Source organism: Podarcis gaigeae (assembly GCF_964106915.1).
Source record: "Podarcis gaigeae genome assembly, chromosome: 10".
NCBI lineage: Eukaryota > Metazoa > Chordata > Lepidosauria > Squamata > Lacertidae > Podarcis > Podarcis gaigeae.
The window spans coordinates 57,587,832-57,601,199 of NC_139686.1; the positions used below are offsets into that span (position 1 = coordinate 57,587,832).

The 13,368-nt window shown below is 41.1% G+C and overlaps 1 protein-coding gene across 4 annotated transcripts in view; it reads right to left on the reverse strand.

The window, feature by feature from the left end:
* Nucleotides 1–13,368, reverse strand: part of POT1 (protection of telomeres 1) — a 70,209-nt gene that overhangs the window by 4,253 nt on the left and 52,588 nt on the right. For all 4 annotated transcript variants that reach the window (XM_083699179.1, XM_083699180.1, XM_083699181.1 and 1 more), the window contains 7 exons: nucleotides 13,096–13,172; nucleotides 12,265–12,306; nucleotides 11,234–11,390; nucleotides 8,867–9,072; nucleotides 6,021–6,156; nucleotides 4,451–4,545; nucleotides 1,845–1,936 (listed from right to left, as the gene is read on the reverse strand). In XM_083699179.1, the coding sequence (XP_083555305.1) occupies nucleotides 1,845–1,936; nucleotides 4,451–4,545; nucleotides 6,021–6,156; nucleotides 8,867–9,072; nucleotides 11,234–11,390; nucleotides 12,265–12,306; nucleotides 13,096–13,172 (805 nt within the window). The remainder of the gene's footprint in view (nucleotides 1–1,844; nucleotides 1,937–4,450; nucleotides 4,546–6,020; nucleotides 6,157–8,866; nucleotides 9,073–11,233; nucleotides 11,391–12,264; nucleotides 12,307–13,095; nucleotides 13,173–13,368) is intronic.

The following is a 13,368-nucleotide window of genomic DNA, read 5'->3' on the forward strand; positions in this document are numbered from 1 at the left end:
CACGCTTCAGGTTACAGACGCCGCTAACCCAGAAATAGTACCTTGGGTTAAGAACTTTGCTTCAGGATGAGAACAGAAATTGTGCAGCAGCAGCACAGCGGGAGCAGGAGGCGCCATTAGCTAAAGTGGTGCTTCAGGTTAAGAACAGTTTCAGGTTAAGAACGGACCTCTGGAACGAATTAAGTACTTAACCCGAGGTACCACTGTATATGTAATAACCTTACTTTTTCATTTTTGTTCAAGCATGTCAAGACTGACAAGTTTTTACATGCTTCCCAAATTCCTCTGTGAGGGGGTTGACTGCCATTCTATCATTTTTTTATAGAAGAACATTTTTTCATCTTGTTTCTGATTTGGCTTTGCTTAAATTCTAACTAGGTAAAGGTAAAGGGACCCCTGACCATTAGGTCCAGTTGTGACCTACTCTGGGGTTGCGGCGCTCATCTCGCTTTATTGGACAAGGGAGCTGGCGTACAGCTTCCGGGTCATGAGGCCAGCATGACTAAGCTGCTTCTGGCAAACCAGAGCAGCGCACGGAAACGCTGTTTACCTCCCGCCGGAGCGGTACGTATTTATCTACTTGCACTCTGACGTGCTTTCGAACTGCTAGGTTGGCAGGAGCAGGGACCGAGCAACGGGAGCTCACCCCGTTGCAGGGATTCGAACTGCCGACCTTCTGATTGGCAAATCCTAGGCTCTGTGGTTTAACCCACAGCGCCACCCGCGTCCCTCTTAAATTCTAACTAGTGATGGGCAAACTGTCCCCAAGTAGAAAGGGGCCACTAATTATTACCCCCCCCCACCCCGAGAATTTTAAATTAACACAAGAAGAGTCTGCTGGATCATGCAATAGACCTATCTAGCCCAACATCCTGTTCTCATCGTAGCCAACCAAATGCTTGTAGGTTTACTGAGCGCAAGGACACTCTCTCTTCTCCTGTGGCTTCCAGCAGCTGATATTCAGAAGGATATATTGCCTGTGACCACAGAGGCAGAACACAGAAACCATGGCTAGTAGCCATCAATAGCCCTTTCCCCCATGAATTTGTCTAATTTCTCTTTTAAAGCCATCCAAGTCTGATTCTCTTTTAAAGGCCACCACTGCATCCCATGGCAGCTTCCCGAAGTACTTTTTAAAGGAACTCTTTCTAGCCCTTTCCTTCAGCTGGAAAGGAAGGGAGGAGAGAGAAACTAAGAGAAAGAGAAGAGGGGGATGAGAGAAGGCTACATAAGGAATCAAGTACAGTGTGTGTCGCACTGTAGTTCCAGAATGGTGGCATGTCATAGCACCAAAGAGCAGTGGCGTAGCGTGGGTTGTCAGCACCCAGGGCAAGGCAAGTAATTTGCGCCCCCTAACCCGTGGATTTGCGCCCCCTAACCCTAACCCCCAGATGTTGCGCCCGGTGCGGCCGGCCCCCCCTGCACCCCCCACGCTACACCACTGCCAAAGAGAGACACTGGGGGGGGGGGGATTAAAACGACAGATGCTCCAAAATGTTCCAAATCTGGGCAAAGAAAAGTTAGCGGTCATCCAGTGTCAAGAAGAACAACAGGCTCAATTGCTTGTGTCTAGCATTTAGTGTTGAGGTCAGGCCCTCTCAATGTTGGGCCTGCTACGTCTGTTGCTGCTGCTGTATTTAATCTAAAAATCAAGGTTTGAAAGTGGCTATTTTCATCCAATTTCACATGAGCTTAACTAAATCATTTTTAAACTAGATCATAGTTCTTACTGCTTCTACTGCAACTCTGCCCTCTCTCCATGTCGCTTAAGAGAACAGCCATATACAAGCACACACTTATATTCAAACTGAACATTTTCAGAGTACAATGCTTTGGTCTCTTACGCAATCCATGAGATACACATTCAGGGTTCCTGTTCCATCGTCCAGCACAAACTTCATCACAAAGACATATTCAAGGGGCACAAGTCCTAAAGCTAAGCAGGAGGAAAATAAGTAGTTGTGTTTAGAGATTACTCAATATAAGCGAAGACTAAAAAGCTAAAAATATATTATCAGTGAAATACAGACAACTTAAACACCACTGTCATGCACTGATGCTGTAGAGGATTCCAGTGTGAATGAACAGCTCCCAACTAAACGGCTCCCTCTATTGAAGTGAATTGCGCAGTGATGTGCACACAAGCTATCTATACTGCACCTTTGTAACATAGTAACACTGCTGTGGAAGATGCTCAATAGCATTTACATACACAATTGCATCCATTGAAAATTTTAATTTCGTGTAGGCTTTGTAAGTTATTTCCCAATAGCCAGTAGACATCTTGGCAGTGTTATTGTGGATTCATTTTGTTCTGCCCAGTTCCATTCCTAAGGAAATCTGAAAGGGAAAGCGCTACTGATTCTTTGGCAGAAGAATGGTCCCCTGCAGAGAACTGCTCTGCTACGTATCCCATTAAATTAACCCACCAATTTATTTTGTATAGCTTAAATACAGAGTCCAATGAAGATATGAACAGCCACTGAATTAAGTTTTCTAGTTCCATGTTAGTGTTTTAACACAATTCTGGTTTCATTTTTGTTGCTGTTGTTGTTTAGGTAGATTACAGTGGGGCAGGAGAACAGAAAGCTGATGGTTGTGTTTCGCCATTATGTCTTCTGCTAGGACAAGATTCAAACGAGTGAACATAGTAGAGGCATGGAGCAAGACAGAGCACTTCAGCTCCTCTTGCCTGCTCAAATGCAGATCTTTTGAAAGGTGACTGCTATGCAACAAAGAAACCAGCATTTGTTCTTATTTACATAAATCAGCATCAAGGTCATTTCTCGAGAACAAAAGCCACCCTAAATGGAACTTGTGGTAATTTGTGAATAATTACATAAATCAACTATCAAAATCAGCTTCCCCTGCATTTATTGCTTGTGATGAAGCTAATAATGCTTTCTTTTACTTCCAGAAATTCGGGAATTCACATAACACACTTCCATGGGGGCGCAGCTCTATGCACAGGGACCGCAGCACGAAATGCTGTGTTTGGAAGCTAACCATTCCTGGAAGTCCTTTACAAAATAATAATAATGCTTACACACCATTGCACTCTGCTATGGGGCTAACAGAAAAGCCCTATTACTTAATTCAGATCAAATGATTCTGCAGGATCTCTTTTTGGACGTGTGCATATAATAATAGCACTGGACTCTGTAGAACTTTAAAGCTACATATTTTATTTCCTATGCATCAGAAGCCAGACTAATATGTATCAGATTGAGATTAAGCTAGGGACATTCCTGCTCTTTTCCAGGAAAGCTCTGTATGCTAAACTCAAATTGCCTCTTGCAGGCACAGAATTGTAGAGTTGAAAGGGACCGTGAGGATCATCCCATCTCGTTCAACCCTGAAAGGCAGGAATCTCTTGCCCAGTGTAGGGCTCAAACATAGGACCCTAACATTAAGAGTCTCATGCTCTACCAACTCAGCCATTTATTACATCTCAATGATGCCCTTATTTAAACAACAACAAGAGGCCTGTTCACAAAGAGGGGCAGGCTTTGAGCACTGCCTAATGTGCTGCTTCGAGTACCCTAAATCAATCTAATTTGAGATTAATGTCAGAAACACTTTATTCAACTTAATATAACTTTGCTCTCCTACATGAACAAGGCACAAATGATGAGAGAAGCATCTTCAATATAACAATTATTTTGGAATGAACTGCAAGTCACCCTCTTTCTCCTGGACTCAATAACTTTTTTAATTTTCAGATTTATGCAGCTTTCTCCTTGTTGTTGTTCTTTAGTCATGTCCGACTCTTCGTGACCCCATGGAGCACGCCAGGCACTCCTGTCTTCCACTGCCTCCCGCAGTTTGGTCAGACTCATGTTGGCAGCTTCGAAAACACTGTCCAACCATCTCGTCCTCTGTCATCCCCTTCTACTTGTGCCCTCCATCTTTCCCAGCATCAGGCTCTTTTCCAGGAAGTCTTCTCTTCTCATGAGGTGGCCAAAGTATTGGAGCCTCAGCTTCACGATCTGTCCTTCCAGTGAGCACTCAGGGCTGATTTCCTTAAGAATGGATAGGTTTGATCTTCTTGCAGTCCATGCGACTCTCAAGAGTCTCCTCCAGCACCATAATTCAAAAGCGTCAATTCTTCAGCGATCAGCCTTCTTGATGGTCCAGCTCTCACTTCCATACATCACTACTGGGAAAACCATGGCTTTAACTATATGGACCTTTGTTGGAAAGGTGATGTCTTTGCTTTTTAAGATGCTGTCTAGGTTTGCCATCGCCTTTCTCCCAAGGAGCAGGCGTCTTTTAACTTCGTGACTGCTGTCACCAACTACAGTGATCATGGAGCCCAAGAAAGTAAAATCTCTCACTGCCTCTCACAGCTTTCCCCTTACTCGGACATTACTGGGTAGTTTTATTTACACTCAGGACTTCTGAATAAAAATACTTCTGAATAAAAATATGGATAATAGCATAAACTAACCTTGTGCTATGGTAGTAGGCTCCCACAATGGATCTTTCTGTGCAGCAAGGGGACTCAAGCTTGCTATTGCCTTCGGATTTGAACAGTGTTTGCACCTAATGTTTGAAACAAAACAATAGCATTAACTGTTCTGTATATTTAGCTTTTCTCAGAATCAAACTTGTCAGAAGAACATTTTCCTGCTGTTTTATAGACAGATATTTTATATGGCCTAGAAAATCAGTAAACTTTAATGCCTTTTATAAGATACTGTCAACAAAAATAAATTCCTTGGTCAGTTGTACTGAAGAATGTCATGCAACCTGATACATTGCTAAGCATATATTTTCTAAACACTGCTCTTGTTGTTTAATGACACAAAACTGCTTCATGCAATAGAAGTAATAAATTTGGTATGGTGCAATATGCTAAAACATGACTGAATTAATAATTTAACCATGCCCTAACAAGTAAATAATTTTATACTTTAGTACTTTGGCAATGTTAAAAAAAGAACTTGGAACATTTTTATAGCCATAAAAATCATCAACATAAAAATGATGTTTGTAGGTCTTAAAAAGAGAGCTGCAACAAAACTATTTTTCCAGGTAAGAAAAGAATGCAAATGCTTGTATGCTTAAAAAGACATCTTTTAACTTTTGATGACTGTAGAAAATAAACCAAGTGTTGTTAGTGTAGAGAAAGTGAATGTTATTGTCCAATATAATTGGATCTAAGTCAAGATGAATTAAGACTGTGACTTCAGTTTCATTAGTTCCACTGACTTCTTCCCTTGTAGCAAAGAATTTCTTCCCTCAAGAAATTGGCTCCATTGTTACCATTTCTAATGTCTGACCAAATTCTACCCTCCTGTAACTGAAACCCATTACGTAGATCTAACCCTCTGGGGTAGCAGTAGCAAGCAAGACTTGGCGCCCTTTCCATGTATTTCAAGTATTTGAACAGTGCTATTATGGCCATTCATAGTCTTCTCTTCTGGCAGTTAAATATATCCAATTCCCACAACCTTTTCCTCATAGGACTTGCTTTCCATATGGATTTCACTGTCATCCTGAACTTCTTCAAATGGTTTTGCCCGGAGGTGGACACGGTACTACAAATGAAGCACAACTAATGCGATATTACCTTTCATGGCTTAGAAATGCCTCCATAAAAAGGCCTTTACCATCTTTGCAGGTTTTGTTGCCACAGATTAAATCCTGCCCCAGTAATCTAGCGGCACGTGGCACATCTGAGAGTATTGGTAACGCATGCACAACTCTAGAGTATGAAACAACTTCCCAATCTAATTCAAAGGAGGCAGAAGTTGTGCACTTTGCACACGTAAGATTTGCTATCCTGCCCATAGCATGGGTGTAAAAATAACACCGACGTGTAAATTTGGACCCAGCTAGGAACTTATCATCCTGTCTTCTTCAATGTTATTATTTGATATAAGGACAGATAAAGTAACTAATTTTCCAAAGGACTAACATCAGCATCAGAACTGGAGCTAAGAAGCCAGGTTTGATATTGTAGCCTCTGTGTGTGTGTGTGTGTGTGTGTGTGTGTGTGTGTGTGTTAGATTTACCCATAGTGTGGTATATTCCCTTGCCAAATAAATGGAGCTGAAAGATCCAGCAACACAAGATTGTCTTCCGTGGCTCTTACGGGTATAATTCCTTTAAATTTTGTCGAGAGCTTCAAGATTTCCTCCAGTGTGCCTCCTATTAATAAACAGAAATAGCTATATTTAGGTTACTTTAATACTCTGATAACACGTTAAATAACAGCAGTGAGCCAAGTTATCAAATTTATCCCTGACCATCCTTGTGTATATAATGTGTATACATATATATTTGGATCCCAAGAGAGACAGACAATCATACAATTGTAGAATCAGAAGGGACCTTAAGGATCATCTAGTCCAACCTGCTGCAATGTAGGAATATACACCGTACGGGGATTGAACCTGTAACCTTGGCTTTATCAGCACCATGCTCTAACCAACAGAGCTATCCAGCCAATAAGCAGGCAGGTGGGCAAAATCCACCTGAAAGTCTGTTCCAGCTGGACGAAGGATTCCAGGAGCCAGAAGGAGCCAGGTGAAGATGACCCCAGGACCTGCTCCTGCTGGTCTGTGCCCCACTACCAGCACCAGGGCTCCTACCACCAACTACTCTGTAGAAAGGATCCTGGAAAAAAACCCAACAATCGTCTTCTTAAACTACAATTCTATTGCCTCGGCCCAGTATACCTGAAGGAGCGTCTCCACCCCCATCATTCTGCCCGGACGCTGGGGTCCAGCGCCAAGGACCTTCTGGCGGTTCCCTCATTGCAAGAAGCAAAGCTACAGGGAACCAGGCAGAGGGCCTTCTCGGTAGTGGCACCTGCCCTGTGGAACGCCCTCCCACCAGATGTCAAAGAGAGAAACAACTACCTGACATTCAGAAGACATCTTAAGGCAGCCCTTTTCAGGGAAGTTTTTAATGTGTGACATCTTAGTGTATTTTTTGTCTCTGAGGAAGCCGCCCATCTGGCTGGGGAAACCCAGCCAGATGGGCGGGGTACAAATAAATAAATAATAATAATAATAATAATAATAATAATTAGAATAACCAGGAATCTGTTCTCACAGTGGGTGGCAAAATGCCTATGGGAAGTCCACAAATAGAACCCGAGTGCAACACCAGTCACCCTTCCTGTGGTTTCCAGCAACTGGTGTTCAGACAGTGGAAGTAGAACACAGTCATACTACTTGTAAGCCACCATAGGATGATTGGTATCCTGAAGGCGGTATAGAAATAACTGAAATAAATGTGCTCTACACCATGCATGGAATACAAGCTTAAAAATATAAAATACACAAACGTCCGATACGGTTCATTAGGATTTCATAAAGTGGCAAACATGATGAAATGTATTTCATGGAAGATACCAGTGAATGGTATGTTGCAAATTCAAGACTCGGCAGCCGAGGACCAATTAATTAATCCAGCTGAACCAAGAGGGACATACCATATTTTTCCGTGTATAAGACTAGGCTTTTTCCTTTAAAATAATGTCGAAAATTAGGGGACATCTTATACACGGATACATCTCCCCCCATTTTTAAAAATCTGAGTCCCCCCCAAATACATGGGGGAGTCTTATAGACAGAAAAATACAGTACTTCTTCTGTCTAGCTTTCAGCATAGGTCAATTTGCTTAGTCCAGTTGTGAAGCAAGCTGATAATAGTTGTTGATTTCATGTGTTTTCTTTTATATTGTATTTTGAATACCACCTTAAGGTGAAGTATGCTCTGAGAGGCGATTCATAAATATTTATACAAATTAATATCAAATCTGTTTCAATCATTGTTACTTGCATTTTTCACACAAAAATATAGAGCTCCTGGAACAAACAACTGTTGTTTGAAAAGCTATAATAGAAACACATGGGCACAGTCCACTAGGAGGTTCTCTCGTAAAAGCCCACAAAATGAATGGCGACTGAGTAATTCCTTTTCTTGGGGTGATGCCATTCATTGAAGAGGCTCGTGTGCCCAAAATACATAAGGCAAGGCTCGTGAATAAAAACAAAACATAGCTTGCCTACTGCTTTTCTCACAGTAGCACAGCTTTATCTCTGTGAAAACACTGACATCCAGAGGATGACTAAGTACAGTACGTTTGCAACAGGAAAGGCTTTTGGGCTTGTATATTATCCAGCTACTAGAAGTAGTAAAATACTTTTTAGAGGGCAGAATATGAATTCCAACTAAAATGGAACCAAAGGTAAATTGTACAAAGACATTTGTAAAAAAAAAAAGAAATAAAGCTTTGGATTTATTATTCAGTGTCTCATTCACAATTCGCTATATAGCAATTCTCTCCTAAGATTATTCTTGTCCTCCCCATTTCTCTTCTCATGTTTAAATGTATCTCACAGATTCAAATCAAGGAGTGCTACCTAAATTTCCAGCTTAGTTTCCCCTTTTCTATTTCAACCCTATATGCAAACACCATTAAGTATTTTCCAGAACTATGAGAAAGAAAGCAGATTTGGCGGCAAAATTCAAGGTAAGATTTTGAAGAGGTAAGAGACTACATGGGAATGATTCGAGAAATGTGTTTTATGAACGAGTCCATTCTATATATGGGGCTTGCCAATTAACAACTATTCCACAGTGCATGAAGTTTGCTCGCAAATTGATTTTTTTTAAGTGCACAAATCAACTTGAAAACAAAACTTGTATATATATGCTGCAAACATTTTCTCTTGTGAGGTTTTTCTGGTTTAGTGGAATCACACGAGGGTAACAGCAAGAGACAGATACTTTTTATCAGGATCAAAACTTTTTAAAATAGTTAAGTATTTCTTAAACTTTATTTAAAAAGACAAAGATATTGTGTAGCATACCATCTGATCTCTTACATACAGCTGTATTAACTAACCTTCTATCATAATCAAACTGTCTTCTGGGTCTTGTAGTAGTTCATCATGCTTTACAAAATGAATAACCACACGTCGCTGTCCCTGGTTTTCAGTATCCCAAACAACAGATTCGCAGAAGGATGTATTTTGCAAATCGGACATTGGACATGTAGCTGAAGCTTCCTGTATAATTAGATCAAGCTCACTCCCATCCGGAACCTCTTGCCTGGGGGGGAAAAAAACAGTCTGAAGCAATCTACAAAAGCCTGCTCAAAATGATGTTGTGGAATATATTAGATGTATAGTTAAAGCTATGGTTTTCCCAGTAGTGATGTACGGAAGTGAGAGCTGGACCATAAAGAAGGCTGATCGCTGAAGAATTGATGCTTTTGAATTATGGTGCTGGAGGAAACTCTTGAGAGTCCCATGGACTGCAAGAAGATCAAACTGATCCATTCTTAAGGAAATCAGCCCTAAGTGCTCACTGGAAGGACAGATGCTAAGCTGAGGCTCCAATACTTTGGCCACCTCATGAGAAGATTAGACTCCCTGGAAAAGACCCTGATGTTGGGAAAGATTGAGGGCACAAGGAGAAGGGGACGACAGAGGACGAGATGGCTGGACAGTGTTCTCGAAGCTACCAGCATGAGTTTGACCAAACTGTGGGAGGCAGTAGAAGACAGGAGTGCCTGGCATGCTCTGGTCCATGGGGTCATGAAGAGTCAGACTCGACTAAACAACAACAACATATTTGATATTTTAACGGATCGTGCAATTCAGGAGTAGCTTGCCCCAGGGGACTCACTGCCTGTTACTGGAAGGGGTTCAGTGGCAATGAGGTGAGGTGGGCACACTGGCTGAAGAACTGAGCTGGCTCTGCTGGCACATCAACACAGCCTTGACCTTGCCAAGTTGCCCCTCCTGGTAAGTGGCACTGACTCTGCTGCTGGGAGAATCTTGCTGCGGCTCTGTCAGCCCAGAAAGAAATCCTACAATAGCTAGACTCACTGGCAGAGGAAGAGGGGGGCAGCGGGAGCACACCGCCATCACGGCTGTTGTTCTGGCCCGCGCTGGCCGCCACGCCCCTGCGGGACGCGCGCCAGCCATGCCCCCGCCTGTTCTCTGCTCCCCAGTGTTGGAGCATGAAGCTCCGCCACTGGCTAGACTTTTCCGCACACATGTTTGGACACAAGGTAATTGGCGAAAGCAGGCTGCGGGCCTTTAAGAAAGCGGAGAACAGGCTCAGAAATGCCTTGTTCTGAAAATCTGAGCTTAAGAACTATCTTTTAAACAAGCTTTAAGACTCCATTTTATTTTCTCCACATCTCCGCAGTGAATAGTGGTGCTGAGAGTGGTTAAAGGAATAGCTCAGATTTTCATTAAAAGGTGTTTCTAAATTTAAAGAACTTGTAAGCATTTCATGTTCCTGAAGGAGTATTGAAGTCCAAAATATGTAGAGGTAAAATAAAAGCCTTGTACCACTAAGCGCTGGAACCAGATCTCTTCTTTGTTTTGATGCTTTGTGGTGCTTTGCAACCCTCTTTCGGCACGCCGCTGGAGTTTTAAGGTCCTTATATTACTCAGTACTGGAGCATCCCACTTTAAAAAGGAAGTTAGGACTAAACATGAATCAAAGTGATCACCCCAGCTTCTTTTGCTTTTGCTTATAAAAGTGAGAGCAAAGACTGCTACTTAATAAGGTAGAGTAATTAAGAAGCTAAGCTGATATTAGGGATGGAGGAATCATTCTCTGCCTTCTATACAGAAGTCTCTCAATAAAAAAATGGGGGAAGGGAACACCCTGAAATACTTGCAAGCTTCTCCTGTCTGTCGGTCAATTTGCCTGATACCATAAATGTCACCCACCACACAATGAAGCAAAAACACCTTACCCAGTAAAAAAAAAAAGTAATACAGTGGACCCTCCAGATACGAACTTAATTCATTCCGGGGGTCCATTCACACTCCAAAAATAATGTAAATAGAAGCGCACTTTTGCGCACGGTGTGACTGAGCACTTCTGCGCATGCACGGTTTGCCGTGGCCATAACCCAAAGATTCCGTATCCAGAGGGATACATAAGTAGAGGTAGGACTGTATTTGCTATTTGTGCAAGAGCAAATTAAACATTTGTTAATAATAAACAAATCTCTACTGTGCATGTTATATTTTAACAGCAGTGAATTTTTAAGATGCTAATATCATGTTTCTTTATCTAGACAGGAACTTCAGCACATATTTAGGGTGGAATATATAATGACAAAAGGATACGATAACCATCCCTTGACATTGCTGTACATCCAAGTTCCACTGATCCAAAGCTCTAGGAAACTTTGTAAGCAACATCTCCAAAGCAGCATGAGAGAAAAATGTATCACGGCACTTACAACAAATTGCACTGGGGACAATGAAGTTTAACAGACTGATGAAGCTTTTCAGGTTCAAATTGTCTCAGCTTAGCTCTGATGCGATACGGCTGAGGACTCCTGCTGTTCAAAATAGTACTCAGTGCAGTCACTTCAAAATGCTGGTGATCTCTCAGCACTGTAAAACACAAAGATATCAAGGCTTGTACTGATGTGAACAAACATAAAATGAGAAGAAAATAGCAGCTCAGAAGTAAATTTAAACAAAGCTTTATTAAATTGCTGGAAGTTCTGGATTCATTCTGTGATCTGGATTCATTCTGTGGTCTAGACGTGACAATTCTGAATGTGCACTTATGTGAATAGACACTTCATGTTTTGAAATTAAAAATACACACATCTGTTGTGTCCAGCTCTTTACAAAACTAAGAGTGGGCACACCCTAGGTCTGCACAACTGATGGCCTAACAGGCAGAAATATGAAGTGTTTCAATGGGTAAAACCAATTTATTTCTGATCCATGTCAGTTGTGCATGTCTTCACTCATAAGACTGTATATGCTATCTCATCAGCTACTTTTTTAATCCACCCTAAATAGGGGTTTAAAACTTTTTCCATCTCAAAATGTGCATCTCAAAACATATTTTCACATGTGTTTCGAAAATGTATTGTGATACATTTTGAGCAGAGGATATTTGAGCTGGGATATTTGCAAAGTATAAATCTGATGGATATTGCGGTTCAATCAGCATGTTAGTCAGGGAGATGTGGATCAGGTCAGTACCTATCAAAATTTGCAAAGTTCAAATATCTCAGGCCTCCCTACTATCAATACAAAAGGTGCCTTAGCTGAGCAGAATGTTAGTTCTATTGATTTTCTATTCTGCTGCAGTTTCCCATGCCACACACTGAGCCATTCTAGAGTGGGTACAACCTGAAAAAGTGGGCTTGGTGAAGCACAGAGTGCTTCAGGGGAGAACACTTTGCAAGAAACAACACTGTGCAAGAAGAACTTCTTTGGATCAAAGGTATACTGAATCTGTGGGTCCTACCTGTAACAGATAACTGCTGGCATCCTTCTGAACAAGATCCTACTTTTAAAAAGAAAAAAAAGGGGGAATTAATTTTGTCCCACTTACATTTCCCTGTAAACTGCAAGAGACATCATATGCCACAACAAATTTCAACACAGACCGAAACATCTTGTTTTAAGATGACAAGAAGCCGTATGTTTGAGCAACAGCATCCATGACTACTTACAGTGTTATCACTTAATTTTTATTTATAAGAGGATTTCTAAAATTCCAACTCATTAAATAATTCCTGCATTGCAGGGGGTTGGACTAGATGACCCTTGGAGTCCTTGCAATGGTACAGTTCTATGGTTCTTAAAAAGTATGATAGTGTACAATGAAATCATTAACATAATAACATTATAAAATCTTTTTAAAAACGGAAAAAAATAGATCTTTTTAGATATGATCAATCATGCTTCACACGTAGATTGCATATTACATTTGGCAGGAAATGTAATGTGGTCCCACATATCCTGATATTAGGTGCAAAATGTTGCCACCTTCTTGTCACTTAAACGTTGTATAATCTTAGGATATATTTTCTTACCCGAGATGACAGAGAAAACAATTTTGCACATAAACATAGAAAGCAAAACTATCTTATGTAAATCAGCTATTTTTAATCAGCTGTTGAGATCAAAGAAGTCAGTGATAGACCACAGCTCACATCCACACATTTTTAGGGTTTCCTGAATATTTTTATCTTGTGTTAAAAGAAACGGTAGGCAACTCCATAAAAAGAACATGGAAGTACTATACTATAAAGCGAGGAAGACAGAGTTGAGTGTTGTTTTCAAGTTTATTTACATGTAAAGTAAGCATTCTCGGGTTCTGAAGGACTTTCTGAAGACTCATCTTCCATCAAGTCTACAGAGTTCAGGAATCTGAAAATGAAAAAGGTTTTGAAGAAAATAATCAAAACACAGAAGTAAACAAATAAATGGCCTTGCAGATGGGATTTTGTTTAACTCAGATGAAATCTACTTTGTGCTTCTCATTCCATTGTGATGGGACCATGTTCAATAACAGAATTTGAACATGCTGCAATGACTCCCTGAATTCACATGCTAATACAGCCAG